The sequence below is a fragment of the Taudactylus pleione genome, unplaced genomic scaffold (genome assembly GCF_031769625.1).
Source record: "Taudactylus pleione unplaced genomic scaffold, aTauple2 ptg000483l, whole genome shotgun sequence".
Taxonomy (NCBI): Eukaryota; Metazoa; Chordata; class Amphibia; order Anura; family Myobatrachidae; genus Taudactylus; species Taudactylus pleione.
Window position 1 is genome coordinate 632,165 of NW_028284885.1, and position 18,172 is coordinate 650,336.

The window sequence follows — 18,172 nt, forward strand, 5'->3', positions numbered from 1 at the left end:
GGTCACCGTTGCTATCGCTGCTTATAGTCCTCAGACATTTAGGGGTCTATTTATCAAGCAAATTTAAAAAAATCAGCTCCTACCTATTATTTTATAGATTGTACTTGATAAATGCTACTTCAAAGCGGATTGGTTGCTATGGGCAACTTCTCCACTGGTTCACTTCTCTACACTTTCCACTGCCTGATAAATAGACCCCTTAATACATTAGGCCAGGGGTCTTCAACCTTGGCCCTCCAGCTGCTGTGGAACTACACATCCCAGCATGCACTGCTACCTTTTTGATATAAAAGCATGCTAAAACTATGGCAGTGCATGCTGGGATGTGGAGTTCCACAGCAGCTGGAGGACCAAGGTTGAAGACCCCTGCATTAGGCTAATACAGACAGATTGATCAGAAGTGGCATATCACAATCTGTATACGGTTTTCAATGATGATATTAAAGCTGGCTTCGCGGGAACAGCAGTACTGCGCATGCACGAGTCATCGAGAAAATGGCTACCGGCTGCTGTGAGACTACGGACAGGTAAGTATAAGATTAAATGGGTGTAGGGCGCCCGGTGTGGAGCCCCCCGGACCCAGGGTGCACCCACACACCCTGCACCCATTATAGATACGCCGATGGTCGTCTGTACACAGAAATTACAGACTGCGCAAACACCAACGGCATAATCTGCCAATATTCAGCACAAGCACCATAAACCCAACAAGGAACAGAACAACTCTTTTTTTAATGGCTGTTTTTTTTTTTTTCCTATAACAGAAAAGTGAAATGTTCATACAGAAGTAAAACCCTATCATACACTAACGTATACTTTATACAAACCTAATTGCAGCGTACGGAGCATTTAGTGCCATCTCCGCAGCATCTCGCCGTGACGCAACGGACAATGGTGCACAACGAGCGCCGCGCACGTTTACACACCAGGGTCTGCAAATCTCTGGAACATTTAAAACATAATAAATTACATCAAGAACCATCCTTGACAATTAAACAAACAAAATGGAGATTGCGAGGCCCACGTCTGCAATGCAGGTTACCCGGACAGGCCAATGCTTTGCTCGTCTCCACCGAAGGCCTCAAGGGGGATGCAGCCTCTCTCCTGCGGGAGGGAAGACAGATAATGAGGCGTGAAAGATGTATACAATTATTTACTAAGAGAAAAAGCATTTTATTACATTTTGTATAAAAAATTAGCATATTTTTTCAAGTTAGAATTATAAGGCGATCGCGGCTATCAAATGTCTATTGCAGCTCTGTGCCCCGGAACAACAGGGCTACACATCAACGCTATGCAACCAAATAGATTGTATTCCATACACTGCAATAGGAATCTGGGTACCAGGACCTTACTCCAGCCATGAGAGGCTCAAGGCAGGGTGGTGCCAACACTGCTGGTCTGCAAGCTAACATGTTCTCCTCAACCTCTTTCTAGGGAGTTATGGACAATCTTTCCCCCCATAGCCATAAGGCCCCTTACCCATAAAGGGTCTCCAGGCCCACAAGGCTTGGGTAGGACCCTGTCTCTCTTAGATTAGCCACAGCATAAATTGGGGAACTGGGTGGTCAGCTCCCCCGAGGAGGAAGCTTCCAATGACATAGGGAGAGGGTCAGCAATATGGTCTCCCCCCAAACCCAACAAAAAAAAGCAAAAAGTTATTTTATTCATCCATTCAGGGAGACTTATTTATAGGACATTTCACGGGAGTATTGCCTGAAGCTTCTCCCATCTCTTCTAAATGTTCTTGTGAGATTGTTTAACAGCAACTGAGGTATAATGGCGTCTGAAAGGGACCCGTCCTCCGGTTGTTGTTCATGTGTGAGCATTCGCTAAGCACTCAGAGAATAAGGCCCAAACTGACCCGACTGCCATCTGCATGTTATTTTCCTGAAGGTGATAATTGGCGCAGGTTCCCATCTCATACCCGTATTGTGTGATTATTGGCGCAGGTTCCCATCTCATACCCGTATTGTGTGATTATTGGAGCAGGTTCCCATCTCATACCCGTATCGTGATTATTGGGGCAGGTCCCCATCTCATACCCGTATTGTGTGATTATTGGAGCAGGTTCCCATCTCATACCCGTATTGTGTTATTATTGGAGCAGGTTCCCATCTCATACCCGTATTGTTTGATTATTGGAGCAGGTCCCCATCTCATACCCGTATTGTGTGATTATTGGCGCAGGTTCCCATCTCATACCCGTATTGTGTGATTATTGGCGCAGGTTCCCATCTCATACCCGTATTGTGTGATTATTGGAGCAGGTTCCCATCTCATATTCGTACTGTGTGATTATTGGAGCAGGTCCCCATCTCATACCCGTATTGTGTGATTATTGGAGCAGGTTCCCATCTCATACCCGTATTGTGTGATTATTGGAGCAGGTTCCCATCTCATACCCGTATTGTGTGATTATTGGAGCAGGTCCCCATCTCATACCCGTATTGTGTGATTATTGGAGCAGGTCCCCATCTCATACCCGTATTGTGTGATTATTGGAGCAGGTTCCAATCTCATACCCGTATTGTGTGATTATTGGAGCAGGTTCCAATCTCATACCCGTATTGTGTGATTATTGGAGCAGGTTCCAATCTCATACCCGTATTGTGTGATTATTGGAGCAGGTTCCAATCTCATACCCGTATTGTGTGATTATTGGCGCAGGTTCCCATCTCATACCCGTATTGTGTGATTATTGGCGCAGGTTCCCATCTCATACCCGTATTGTGTGATTATTGGAGCAGGTTCCCATCTCATACCCGTATTGTGTGATTATTGGAGCAGGTTCCCATCTCATACCCGTATTGTGTGATTATTGGAGCAGGTTCCAATCTCATACCCGTATTGTGTGATTATTGGAGCAGGTCCCCATCTCATACCCGTATTGTGTGATTATTGGAGCAGGTTCCCATCTCATACCCGTATTGTGTGATTATTGGAGCAGGTCCCCATCTCATACCCGTATTGTGTGATTATTGGAGCAGGTTCCCATCTCATACCCGTATTGTGTGATTATTGGAGCAGGTCCCCATCTCATACCCGTATTGTGTGATTATTGGCGCAGGTCCCCATCTCATACCCGTATTGTGTGATTATTGGAGCAGGTTCCCATCTCATACCCGTATTGTTTGATTATTGGAGCAGGTCCCCATCTCATACCCGTATTGTGTGATTATTGGCGCAGGTTCCCATCTCATACCCGTATTGTGTGATTATTGGCGCAGGTTCCCATCTCATACCCGTATTGTGTGATTATTGGCGCAGGTCCCCATCTCATACCCGTATTGTGTGATTATTGGAGCAGGTCCCCATCTCATACCCGTATTGTGTGATTATTGGCGCAGGTCCCCATCTCATACCCGTATTGTGTGATTATTGGCGCAGGTTCCCATCTCATACCCGTATTGTGTGATTATTGGCGCAGGTCCCCATCTCATACCCGTATTGTGTGATTATTGGAGCAGGTCCCCATCTCATACCCGTATTGTGTGATTATTGGAGCAGGTCCCCATCTCATACCCGTATTGTGTGATTATTGGCGCAGGTCCCCATCTCATACCCGTATTGTGTGATTATTGGAGCAGGTCCCCATCTCATACCCGTATTGTGTGATTATTGGCGCAGGTCCCCATCTCATACCCGTATTGTGTGATTATTGGCGCAGGTTCCCATCTCATACCCGTATTGTGTGATTATTGGAGCAGGTTCCCATCTCATACCCGTATTGTGTGATTATTGGTGCAGGTTCCCATCTCATACCCGTATTGTGTGATTATTGGCGCAGGTTCCCATCTCATACCCGTATTGTGTGATTATTGGCGCAGGTCCCCATCTCATGCCCGTATTGTGTTATTGTGTGATTATTGGCGCAGGTCCCCATCTCATGCCCGTATTGTGTGATTATTGGCGCAGGTCCTCATCTCATACCCGTATTGTGTGATTTTTGGAGCAGGTTCCCATCTCATACCCGTATTGTGTGATTATTGGAGCAGGTTCCCATCTCATACCCGTATTGCGTGATTATTGGAACAGGTTCCCATCTCATACCCGTATTGCGTGATTATTGGAGCAGGTCCCCATCTCATACCCGTATTGTGTGATTATTGGCGCAGGTCCCCATCTCATATCCGTATTGTGTGATTATTGGCGCAGGTTCTCATCTCATACCCGTATTGTTCATGTCCCATCATTAGAGGTATTTTGGTTCTAGACTCTTACCTTTAATAGAATAAATATTTCCTTTGCTTGTTCTACATCCCAGTTATTGTCTTCGAGACATCTGTGCAAATAAAAACAAGAGATATGGTAAGAACTTACCTTTGTTATCTCTGTTTCTACGAAGTCCATAGGGTCCACAGGGTTGACCTTGGGGTATAGGTTGGGAACCAAATCCGGGCACCACGCAGTTAAAGCTTTTAGCTCCCAGGATGCACTTGGGTCCACTCTCCCTATAACCCCACCCCCAGCCAGAGGCACCTCAGTTTGTAAGTAGCCAAAGGCCGGAGGAGGAGAAAACTGGAACACTCGATAACCATACTCACAGAAATGGGAGACGGAAAACCGGTGACCAGTCACACAGCCCATTTGAAGCCAGGTGCGTCAGGGCGGGCGCCCTGTGGACCCTATGGACTTCGTAGAAACAGAGATAACAAAGGTAAGTTCTTACCATATCTCTTGTTTTCTACTTCAGGGTCCATAGGGGGTCCACAGGGTTGACCTTGGGGATGTCCCAAAGCCGTTCAACCAAGGGAGGGGACGCTCCTGTGCTGAGAGGAGAATCCGCCGCCAAAAAGGAAGCATCCTGAGAGGCAAAGGAAAACAATGCCTAGAACCTTAAAAAGGTGTGGACAGAAGACCACGTGGCCACCTAGCAAGGCAAAACAGCCAAGGCGCCACAGCGAGCCATCCACGAGGGTTACATGGCCCGAGAAAAAACAAGCAGCAACAACAGAAAGGCCTACCCATGGGTAGGCCCCTGAAGAAGACATACGAGGCCGTCCAGACAACATATGGCCATAGGCCGGCCATCCTTTCCTGTTAAAACCAGAAATCTCAGACCACCAATAAGGAGTCCGATTTCCGTCAGGAACTTGAATGGATCACATAAATCCACAGAGGCCGGACCACAGTCAATGAGGCCACACCAGCCGAGAGGACTGGGGACTGAATGGCCGCACCATAAGTTCCAGAATAATATGGAACCTGAAAATCACTAAGAAACACAGGGTGAGAGCAACTCACACCCTGACAAGATGCCCTCCAGAAGAGGGAGCCACATGAGAACGCTCCCAATTCCGACACTCACCTGGTTGATATAAACTCCCTGATAGAAAGAGAGAAAGCCAAAGCAATAGACCATGTAATGGCTATCACAACCAGCGGTTCCATTAACTTTCCCCGAAGTTAACGAAGAACCACTCCTAACTCCCAAGGAGTCCCTAGGGAGGACAAATGGAGGCATAATCCAGAAAACACTCCAAAGGATGAACTGGATATCAGAGCGGAGCAATTCCATATACTAATCATACTGACAGTGTTGAGATCTGCACTGTCAGGAAGGCCAGGCCGAGGGTGAAACCCAAGCCAGCCGGAAGGAATGCCAGAATATCTGGAAATCCTGGACACCAGAGGATCGTATCGATAGGTATAATACCATAAGAATTATGGCTGCCACAGTTTGTGGTAGGTCCCAGCAAAAGCTGATCCATGTGCTCCAATCATTCCAACGATGACAAAGCCAGGGAAGCCGTAAGACCACTGTAGGGACGTAGTCAAAGACAAACGACCCAGGTCCAAGGCAAACCCCAGGACCCTGAGACAACAGGTCTGGGTAGTGAAGCATCAGGAATGGAGTATCGATGGAGAGACTCCGAAAAACCAAGTACCCCTGACATCTGGGGCAATCAGGAGCCACCAGCAGGAAAGCATCTCTGTCTCGATTGAAACACTTCCCTCGAGGAAGAATGGAGACTGGAGAACACAGGTACGCAAATTGGAAGAACCACTTCACCGACAAAGAGTCACTGAAGGTTGCTTCAGAATCCCCAGAGTTGGACTGTAACACCATAGTGTGATAGAGTCAGAAGGCCATGAGTGTCACCTCAGGAGGGCCCCCCCCCCTGCTCACCAGGAGATGAAACCTCTCTTGGGGAAGAGACTAGTCCCCGGGATGCACGTCGTAACGGCTGAGGACTCCCGCTTCCCAATGGAGAGCACCTGAAATGAACACTGTCGAGATGGTCGGGAGGAGACCCTCAGACAATGTCCGAATGTATGACATACCTGACATTGCCACCCAACGAACAGTATTGCTAAAAAGGAAGCCACTGTTCTGACCCTGTCGGACTGAACTTTTTCAGGTTCACCGGGAAACAAGGGCTATGCCAGAGTGAAGGCCCAAGACAGGCTAAAGTTCCAACAAGTTAATTGACAGGGTGGAATCGACAGACATCCAATTGCACTGAAATGGATGCGAACCAGACACTGTCCTTAGCAAAGAATACCCTGGACGAGATGGTCATAGTCACTCGAAAAGGGACTGACTTGCCTCCGGGGAGAGCAGCATCGTTTGAACAGTGATCAGACAGAAAAAACTTGTTCCATCTGGAGATAAGCCAATTATGGAAAGGCCTGGAATGGAACTAAGCCCATTCCACCCTTCCAAAGGCAGACACTGAATAGTGGACCATGCATCCCAGAGTGCAAAGACATATGTCGACTGCGCAGACATCCATGTACTCCTAATGGAAGAGTGGAGATGCCGTCTTACGCCAGAAGAATTCTCAGATTCTGAGAATCCAGCAGGGCTCCTAGGTGAAGAATACCCAGAGAGGGATGCAGGGAGGACTTTTTCCCCATTGATTAAACGTCTGCACCCTGAAGAAGCCACAGTCAACCTGACCCGGCTGTAAAGTACCCCGGTGATCCTGCTAAGAGCAGGAGGCCATCCAGGTACAGGAGCATTGGGATATACTGAACAGAAGAACTGTCAGAAAATCCAAAACGCTGGTAAACTCCCGTGGGGCTGAGAACAGTCCCAACAGGCAGAGCCCGAAAAACCGTAAGTGCTGTGATACAGCAAACCTCAGTCCATGCTGAGGCAAGGTCTCTGTAAGTACCCGTAGGCACGCGTCCTGTATATCCAGTGATACCATAAAGTCCCCAGGTTTCAAACATAGTATGATGGAGCATAGGGATTGCCTCCTGAGCCCAGGTAGCTTTAGGAACTGGTTCAGGGAATTGAGACAGAGAATAGGCCAAAGAGGACCATTCAGCCACCGCACCAGAAAGAAAGCAGAACAACCAGTCCCTCGCTGAGAAAGTGGGGATGGCCCAATTAGCTCCGCTTACCCCAACAACTGTATAGCTTTCTGGATTCGTAAGGCCCTGTTCGGGTCCGAATACGGGCCTGCGTACCATCACATGGAAATAGGCCGCCTGAGCAAAGAGAGGGCGTACCCTCCTACCCACGTAGCCGCGGCAACTAGACACTAGTACCGGGCGAACTGAGAAAATCGCCATCTCCCAGTGGTAGGCCTGTCTCGTCATGCTGACGATATATCCGTAGGTTCGGAAGCAGGATCGGCTGGCAGTCCAGGCCTGCTCGGTTGAAGAAACAGACCTTTAGGCTGACCCAGAGGACAAAAAAACTTAATAGACTTAGTCTGAGGCCCTGTAGTGGGCATAGCTGAAGGCGGGAAATTTGTACTGCCACTGTCAAGGTCAGGACCCAACAAGATCTACCCTATAGATGGTATCTGCACCTCTGCATTCCCAGAGCGCAGCCATAGGGTATTACGGAGGATACCGTCGCAGCTGGAACTCTGAAAGTTAGGAGACTGGTATCCAATATAGGCATGTCCACCTATGACAACTGCATATATTACGTGAGCGACCAAATACATTTGAACCCCAGACGTATTGGTGGGGAAAAAACATTACAAATGCATCAGCTCAGTATGCAATAGTATTAACCAACCATGCTATAGCCATGGTAGGATGGGTAACAACCCCTGAAAGCGAGTATACTGATTTCAGGCAGAGTTACCACCTACGGATCAGAAGTATCCGACCACGCAGGAATGGGATGCGTAGTAACGTTTGTAATCCGACGAGTAACACGCCCATCCACCCCATGAGGGGCTCGTGAAGACCCTCAGGGAATTTGGGACAGGAGGCCAAACACTGTTGTAATACCTCATAACTGACAACAGCCAGAGTCCCGCCATGCGATCCCCCCGCTAGTCAGCAACAGGGAACCAGAAGGCACGCAATACTGAGGGTGCATGATACAGGTGCAGGTCAACATTCACTCTAACCAGAATGGACCTGCCACCAGCCCTAAAGCAGGGATAATAATACTTGAAATAGGCTTCCCCCCCGTGTAAGAGGGAAAGAGCCCAAAACAGTATCCAGTTCACACAGAGCCAACTGGGAAGTAACTACAGGGTGTCAACCACGCCACTTTGCGTTTCGTAGAAAACGACATCCACCCAGGGTGGCCGTGGGAATCCCTGCAAGGGGAATGACAGACTATGGTGGCACCAGGGGGAATTCATATTCTGCGAAAAACCCCTGCAGGGAGCGGTAGTCTGTGTCACAGGGGAAGAGTGCAAGAAACTGCGAGATACCCTGAGATGAAAAGGGCAGTATGGTGAAGTAACCCCCAGGTGAGGTACAACAATGGGGCCCACCAGGCGATCCGCAATTGAGAGGATCCCGAGAAAACAAACCGCCCAAGGGGGTCGTGAAAGGGGCCGGCACCCGATGACGCCACACACAGAACCCTTTATGAAACAAATCCTCCGCACTAACACCTGCAGCACATGACTTGCAGGATAGCAAAAATGGGTGCCGTATAACGCTCTATCTCCTGGTCAAACATATCTGACCAATCTTGGCGGAAATATTAAGCAGCGCTATACTGGTCCTGACTGATGCTAAAATTAGCCGCAGGGACCCATTTTCAGCGTATGCAACACACAGTTCCAACGAAAATGTGGCAACGTGCAGCACGCAACAGTATGTGACACACTTCACAAATATCAACGAGTATATAAATGTGAGGTCTCAGACCCACCCTAAGTACAGCTGTATTAGGGCAGATAAAGAAAAGGGATAGATATACACTGACAGGTGAGAGAATTAAATACAGACAGTCAGCACTAGCATAAGTCACATACCATGCAGATATATACATATATACATAAACATGTCATATAATATACTGCACTATTACACTGCATTCAACTTACCCAGATTCAGTGTCTGGGAAGGCTACAGCGCTGTGTACACTGACCTGATGGTGAGGTACGCAGGGGGACTGGACTCACTGCCATCTCCGGAGATTTCTGCTGCACCATAGAGAGAAAATGGCCGCTGGAGACCTCAGAAGAAGCGTGGCCCGCGGAGGAAGCAGCTCAGCGACGCCAGACTATACATACTGAAAGGCGCGCTGAGCTGAGGGGAGGAGCCGCTGTAACAGGGAAAGCTTCCTCCCCTGGCCGGCTATTAACCTCCCGGGACGCCGGCTCCCAGCGCCAATCAGTAAGTCCCTGGTGGTCTAGTGGACACACGGGGTATGGGGGGCCCGCCGCCACTGCCGGCGCCTCCGATCTGTCCCCGGAGACCGGAGGCACAGGACTGCATATTAAATGCGCGGATCACCGCAAGCGCTGATCCGCGACCTTACCTGCTCCCCGTAGATCCGGCAGCAGTCCTGGGCGCCCGCAGAGTCCGGCTAGTACAGACTCTGGGGTCCCGCCGAGATCCCCAGATCTGTACTGGCGTCTCAGCGCCGGCGGGGAGACGGAGCGGCAGCTTAGACGTCCTATGGACAGTCCGACGCTGCCGCTCTGAAAGTCCAAAGTAAAAATAAAAAAACTCTGTACTTAGAAAAAAATATATAGCTTAGGGGCTGTTAACCAGCTCCCCACTGCACTAAACGGTGACCCGACTCCGGCCGGGCACCAACTTAAACTGAGGTGCCTCTGGCTGGGAGTGGGGTTATAGGGAGAGTGGACCCAAGTGCATCCTGGGAGCTAAAAGCTTTAACTGCGTGGTGCCCGGATTTGGTTCCCAACCTATACCCCAAGGTCAACCCTGTGGACCCCCTATGGACCCTGAAGTAGAAACAGTGTATTAAGCAGATCAGATAATTGTGTATTACACAGCGCGACTGCAGTGGTATAAACACCAGGATATAGAAATGAAGGGTGTGTATTATATATACAGTATAGCCCTGATTTATCTCATTACATGAATTCATTGCAAACCGTAACACACAAAGCAACAATGATCCGCAATAATGAATGTGGTCGCTCTATACACTCGCTCGTCAGTAAGACTGTACCTGTCGCCCCCACATAGAGCGGAGCTACAGGACTACAGGTGTACGTGTAATGAGAGTTACGTCCGTCCTGTGCTTGGGAGGAATGGCCTGATCACTCACCACGGCACTGCAGCCTGTCCGCATGCTCAGAAGATGACCGCGCACACAGTTACCGCTATTCTCCATACGCCCAAGAGTCAATCACTGTCACCATTACTGGGTCCTCAATATCAGCTGTAAGCGCGCCTAAATTAACTATCTACTTACTGAATGGTTTAAACTCACTTGAGTGCCCAGTCGGGTTTCATTCCTGTGTATTCGGAGAAGGCACGGATGGTATCATGGTTGGCAGCGGAAGGAGGTGGCGTGTCGAGGAGCGCTACTAAGGGTTTTGGAGGCTGAAGTGAAGACGTTTCTTCCAAAGCAGCGTATGAATTATTTATCACCATCTGATCGTTCAGGATCTGCGCACTGAAAACAGGAAGAGATTGCAGCACTCTTTACTTTACAGACATGTGTAACGGGCACTAAGGCACTACGCTAGGAGCAGACTCATGTGTAACGGGCACTAAGGCACTACGCTAGGAGCAGACTCATGTGTAACGGGCACTAAGGCACTACGCTAGGAGCAGACTCATGTGTAACGGGCACTAAGGCACTACGCTAGGAGCAGACTCATGTGTAACGGGCACTAAGGCACTACGCTAGGAGCAGACTCATGTGTAACGGGCACTAAGGCACTACGCTAGGAGCAGACTTTCATGTGTAACGGGCACTAAGGCACTACGCTAGGAGCAGACTCATGTGTAACGGGCACTAAGGCACTACGCTAGGAGCAGACTCATGTGTAACGGGCACTAAGGCACTACGCTAGGAGCAGACTCATGTGTAACGGGCACTAAGGCACTACGCTAGGAGCAGACTTTCATGTGTTACGGGAACTAAGGCACTACGCTAGGAGCAGACTTTCATGTGTAACGGGCACTAAGGCACTACGCTAGGAGCAGACTTTCATGTGTAACGGGCACTAAGGCACTACGCTAGGAGCAGACTTTCATATGTAACGGGCACTAAGGCACTACGCTAGGAGCAGACTAATGTGTAACGGGCACTAAGGCACTAGGCTAGGAGCAGACTCATGTATAACGGGCACTAAGGCACTAGGCTAGGAGCAGACTTTCATGTGTAACGGGCACTAAGGCACTACGCTAGGAGCAGACTCATGTGTAACGGGCACTAAGGCACTACGCTAGGAGCAGACTCATGTGTAACGGGCACTAAGGCACTACGCTAGGAGCAGACTCATGTGTAACGGGCACTAAGGCACTACGCTAGGAGCAGACTCATGTGTAACGGGCACTAAGGCACTACGCTAGGAGCAGACTCATGTGTAACGGGTACTAAGGCACTACGCTAGGAGCAGACTTTCATGTGTAACGGGCACTAAGGGACTACGCTAGGAGCAGACTCATGTGTAACGGGCAATAAGGCACTACGCTAGGAGCAGACTCATGTGTAACGGGGCACTAAGGCACTACGCTAGGAGCAGACTTTCATGTACTACGCTAGGAGCAGACTCATGTGCAACGAGCACTAAGGCACTGCGCTAGGAGCAGACTCATGTGTAACGGGGCACTAAGGCACTACGCTAGGAGCAGACTCATGTGTAACGGGCACTAAGGCACTACGCTAGGAGCAGACTCATGTGTAACGGGCACTAAGGCACTACGCTAGGAGCAGACTTTCATGTGTAACGGGCACTAAGGCACTACGCTAGGAGCAGACTCATGTGTAACGGGCACTAAGGCACTACGCTAGGAGCAGACTTTCATGTGTAACGGGCACTAAGGCACTACGCTAGGAGCAGACTCATGTGTAACGGTCACTAAGGCACTACGCTAGGAGCAGACTCATGTGTAACGGGCACTAAGGCACTACGCTAGGAGCAGACTTTCATGTGTAACGGGCACTAAGGCACTACGCTAGGAGCAGACTCATGTAACGGGCACTAAGGCACTACACTAGGAGCAGACTTTCATGTGTAACGGGCACTAAGGCACTACGCTAGGAGCAGACTCATGTGTAACGGGCACTAAGGCACTACACTAGGAGCAGACTTTCATGTGTAACGGGCACAAAGGCACTACGCTAGGAGCAGACTCATGTGTAACGGGCACTAAGGCACTACGCGAGGAGTAGACTTTCATGTGTAACGGGCACTAAGGCACTACGCTTGGAGCAGACTCATGTGTAACGGGGCACTAAGGCACTACGCTAGGAGCAGACTCGTGTAACGGGCACTAAGGCACTAGGCTAGGAGCAGACTTTTATGTGTAACGGGCACTAAGGCACTACGCTAGGAGCAGACTTTCATGTGTAACGGGCACTAAGGCACTACGCTAGGAGCAGACTCATGTGTAACGGGTACTAAGGCACTACGCTAGGAGCAGACTTTCATGTGTAACGGGCACTAAGGCACTACGCTAGGAGCAGACTTTCATTTGTAACGGGCACTAAGGCACTACGCTAGGAGCAGACTCATGTGTAACGGGCACTAAGGCACTACGCTAGGAGCAGACTTTCATGTGTAACGGTCACTAAGGCACTACGCTAAGAGCAGACTCATGTGTAACGGGCACTAAGGCCCTACGCTAGGAGCAGACTTTCATGTGTAACGGGCACTAAGGCACTACGCTAGGAGCAGACTTTCATGTGTAACGGGCACTAAGGCACTACGCTAGGAGCAGACTTTCATGTGTAACGGGCACTAAGGCACTACGCCAGGAGCAGACTTTCATGTATAACGGGCACAAAGGCACTACGCTAGGAGCAGACTTTCATGTAAACCGGCACTAAGGCACTACGCTAGGAGCAGACTTTCATGTATAACGGGCACTAAGGCACTACGCTAGGAGCAGACTTTCATGTATAACGGGCACTAAGGCACTACGCTAGGAGCAGACTTTCATGTGTAACGGGCACTAAGGCACTACGCTAGGAGCAGACTTTCATGTGTAACGGGCACTAAGGCACTACGCTAGGAGCAGACTTTCATGTGTAACGGGTACTAAGGCACTACGCTAGGAGCAGACTTTCATATATAACGGGCACTAAGGCACTACGCTAGGAGCAGACTCGTGTAACGGGCACTAATGCACTACGCTAGGAGCAGACTCATGTATAACGGGCACTAAGGCACTACGCTAGGAGCAGACTTTCATGTGTAACGGGCACTAAGGCACTACGCTAGGAGCAGACTCATGTGTAACGGGCACTAAGGCACTACACTAGGAGCAGACTTTCATGTGTAACGGGCACTAAGGCACTACGCTAGGAGCAGACTCATGTGTAACGGGCACTAAGGCACTACGCTAGGAGCAGACTTTCATGTGTAACGGGCACTAAGGCACTACGCTAGGAGCAGACTCATGTATAACGGGCACTAAGGCACTACGCTAGGAGCAGACTGTCATGTGTAACGGGCACTAAGGCACTACGCTAGGAGCAGACTCGTGTAACGGGCACTAAGGCACTACGCTAGGAGCAGACTCATGTATAACAGGCACTAAGGCACTACGCTAGCAGACTTTCATGTGTAACGGGCACTAAGGCACTACGCTAGGAGCAGACTCCTGTGTAACGGGCACTAAGGCACTACACTAGGAGCAGACTCATGTGTAACGGGCACTAAGGCACTACGCTAGGAGTAGACTTTCATGTGTAACGGGCACTAAGGCACTACGCTTGGAGCAGACTCATGTGTGACGGGGCACTAAGGCACTACGCTAGGAGCAGACTCATGTGTAACGGGCACTAAGGCACTACGCTAGGAGCAGACTTTCATGTGTAACGGGCACTAAGGCACTACGCTAGGAGCAGACTCATGTGTAACGCTCACTAAGGCACTACGCTAGGAGCAGACTTTCATGTGTAACGGGCACTAAGGCACTACGCTAGGAGCAGACTTTCATGTGTAACGGGCACTAAGCTAGGAGCACACTTTTATGTATAACGGGCACTAAGGCACTACGCTAGGAGCAGACTTTCACGTGTAACTGGTACTAAGGCACTACGCTAGGAGCAGACTTTCAAGTATAACGGGCACTAAGGCACTACGCTAAGAGCAGACTTTCATGTGTAACGGGCACTAAGGCACTACGCTAGGAGCAGACTTTCATGTGTAACGTGCACTAAGGCACTACGCTAGGAGCAGACTTTCATGTATAACGGGCACTAAGGCACTACGCTAGGAGCAGACTTTCATGTGTAACGGGCACTAAGGCACTACGCTAGGAGCAGACTCATGTGTAACGGGCACTAAGGCACTATGCTAGGAGAAGACTCATGTGTAACGGGCACTAAGGCACTACGCTAGGAGCAGACTTTCACGTGTAACGGGTACTAAGGCACTACGCTAGGAGCAGACTCATGTGTAACAGTCACTAAGGCACTACGCTAGGAGCAGACTCTTGTGTAACGGGCACTAAGGCACTACGCTAGGAGCAGACTCGTGTAACGGGCACTAAGGCACTACACTAGGAGCAGACTTTCATGTGTAAAGGGCACTAAGGCACTACGCTAGGAGCAGACTCATGTGTAACGGGCACTAAGGCACTACGCTAGGAGCAGACTTTCATGTGTAACGGGCACTAAGGCACTACGCTAGGAGCAGACTCATGTATAACGGGCACTAAGGCACTACGCTAGGAGCAGACTTTCATGTGTAACGGGCACTAAGGCACTACGCTAGGAGCAGACTCATGTGTAACGGGCACTAAGGCACTACGCTAGGAGCAGACTCATGTGTAACGGGCACTAAGCTAGGAGCAGACTGATGTGTAACGGGCACTAAGGCACTACGCTAGGAGCAGACTCATGTATAACAGGCACTAAGGCACTACGCTAGCAGACTTTCATGTGTAACGGGCACTAAGGCACTACGCTAGGAGCAGACTCATGTGTAACGGGCACTAAGGCACTACACTAGGAGCAGACTTTCATGTGTAACGGGCACAAAGGCACTACGCTAGGAGCAGACTCATGTGTAACGGGCACTAAGGCACTACGCGAGGAGTAGACTTTCATGTGTAACGGGCACTAAGGCACTACGCTTGGAGCAGACTCATGTGTAACGGGCACTAAGGCACTACGCTAGGAGCAGACTCATGTGTAACGGGCACAAAGGCATTACGCTAGGAGCAGACTTTCATGTGTAACGGGCACTAAGGCACTACGCTAGGAGCAGACTTTCATGTGTAACGGGCACTAAGGCACTACGCTAGGAGCAGACTTTCATGTGTAACGGGCACTAAGGCACTACGCTAGGAGCAGACTTTCATGTGTAACGGGCACTAAGGCACTACGCTAGGAGCAGACTCATGTGTAACGGGCACTAAGGCACTACGCTAGGAGTAGACTCATGTGTAACGGGCACTAAGGCACTACGCTAGGAGCAGACTCATGTGTAACGGGCACAAAGGCATTACGCTAGGAGCAGACTTTCATGTGTAACGGGCACTAAGGCACTGCGCTAGGAGCAGACTCATGTGTAACGGGGCACTAAGGCACTACGCTAGGAGCAGACTCATGTGTAACGGAGACTAAGGCACTACGCTAGGAGCAGACTCATGTGTAACGGGCACTAAGGCACTACGCTAGGAGCAGACTCATGTGTAACCGGCACTAAGGCACTACGCTAGGAGCAGACTCATGTGTAACGGGCACTAACGCACTACGCTAGGAGCAGACTTTCATGTGTAACGGGCACTAAGGCACTACGCTAGGAGCAGACTTTCATGTATAACGGGCACTAAGGCACTACGCTAGGAGCAGACTCATGTGTAACGGGCACTAAGGCACTACGCTAGGAGCAGACTCATGTGTAACGGGCACTAAGGCACTACGCTAGGAGCAGACTCATGTGTAACGGGCACTAAGGCACTACGCTAGGAGCAGACTCATGTGTAACGGTCACTAAGGCACTACGCTAGGAGCAGACTCATGTGTAACGGTCACTAAGGCACTACGCTAGGAGCAGACTCATGTGTAACGGGCACTAAGGCACTACGCTAGGAGCAGACTTTCATGTGTAACGGGCACTAAGGCACTACGCTAGGAGCAGACTCGTGTAACGGGCACTAAGGCACTACACTAGGAGCAGACTTTCATGTGTAAAGGGCACTAAGGCACTACGCTAGGAGCAGACTCATGTGTAACGGGCACTAAGGCACTACGCTAGGAGCAGACTTTCATGTGTAACGGGCACTAAGGCACTACGCTAGGAGCAGACTCATGTATAACGGGCACTAAGGCACTACGCTAGGAGCAGATTTTCATGTGTAACGGGCACTAAGGCACTACGCTAGGAGCAGACTTTCATGTGTAACGGGCACTAAGGCACTACGCTAGGAGCAGACTCATGTGTAACGGGCACTAAGGCACTACGCTAGGAGCAGACTCATGTGTAACGGGCACTAAGCTAGGAGCAGACTGATGTGTAACGGGCACTAAGGCACTACGCTAGGAGCAGACTCATGTATAACAGGCACTAAGGCACTACGCTAGCAGACTTTCATGTGTAACGGGCACTAAGGCACTACGCTAGGAGCAGACTCATGTGTAACGGGCACTAAGGCACTACACTAGGAGCAGACTTTCATGTGTAACGGGCACAAAGGCACTACGCTAGGAGCAGACTCATGTGTAACGGGCACTAAGGCACTACGCGAGGAGTAGACTTTCATGTGTAACGGGCACTAAGGCACTACGCTTGGAGCAGACTCATGTGTAACGGGGCACTAAGGCACTACCCTAGGAGCAGACTCGTGTAACGGGCACTAAGGCACTACGCTAGGAGCAGACTTTCATGTGTAACGGGCACTAAGGCACTACGCTAGGAGCAGACTCATGAGTAACGGGCACTAAGGCACTACGCTAGGGGCAGACTTTCATGTGTAACGGGCACTAAGGCACTACGCTAGGAGCAGACTTTCATGTGTAACGGGCACTAAGGCACTACGCTAGGAGCAGACTTTCATGTATAACGGGCACTAAGGCACTACGCTAGGAGCAGACTTTCATGTGTAACGGGCACTAAGGCACTACGGAAGGAGCAGACTCATGTGTAACGGGCACTAAGGCACTACGGTAGGAGCAGACTTTCATATGTAACGGGCACTAAGGCACTACGCTAGGAGCAGACTCATGTATAACGGGCACTAAGGCACTACGCTAGGAGCAGACTTTCATGTATAACGGGCACTAAGGCACTACGCTAGGAGCAGACTTTCATGTGTAACGGGCACTAAGGCACTACGCTAGGAGCAGACTTTCATGTGTAACGGGCACTAAGGCACTACGCTAGGAGCAGACTTTCATATATAACGGGCACTAAGGCACTACGCTAGGAGCAGACTCGTGTAACGGGCACTAAGGCACTACGCTAGGAGCAGACTCGTATAACGGGCACTAAGGCACTACGCTAGGAGCAGACTTTCATGTGTAACGGGCACTAAGGCACTACGCTAGGAGCAGACTCATGTGTAACGGGCACTAAGGCACTACACTAGGAGCAGACTTTCATGTGTAACGGGCACTAAGGCACTACGCTAGGAGCAGACTCATGTGTAACGGGCACTAAGGCACTACGCTAGGAGCAGACTTTCATGTGTAACGGGCACTAAGGCACTACGCTAGGAGCAGACTCATGTATAACGGGCACTAAGGCACTACGCTAGGAGCAGACTGTCATGTGTAACGGGCACTAAGCTAGGAGCAGACTCGTGTAACGGGCACTAAGGCACTACGCTAGGAGCAGTCTCATGTATAACAGGCACT

General features: G+C 50.0%; 1 protein-coding gene across 8 annotated transcripts in view; it reads right to left on the reverse strand.

The window, feature by feature from the left end:
* Nucleotides 1-713: 713 nt before the first annotated feature.
* LOC148502782 (nuclear RNA export factor 1-like) overlaps nt 714-18,172 on the reverse strand; it is a 207,553-nt gene continuing 190,094 nt past the window's right edge. For all 8 annotated transcript variants that reach the window (XM_088449348.1, XM_088449345.1, XM_088449343.1 and 5 more), the window contains 3 exons: nt 10,622-10,807; nt 4,225-4,285; nt 714-1,104 (listed from right to left, as the gene is read on the reverse strand). In XM_088449348.1, coding sequence (XP_088305474.1) covers nt 1,039-1,104; nt 4,225-4,285; nt 10,622-10,807 — 313 coding nt within the window. In that variant the 3' untranslated portion in view covers nt 714-1,038. The remainder of the gene's footprint in view (nt 1,105-4,224; nt 4,286-10,621; nt 10,808-18,172) is intronic.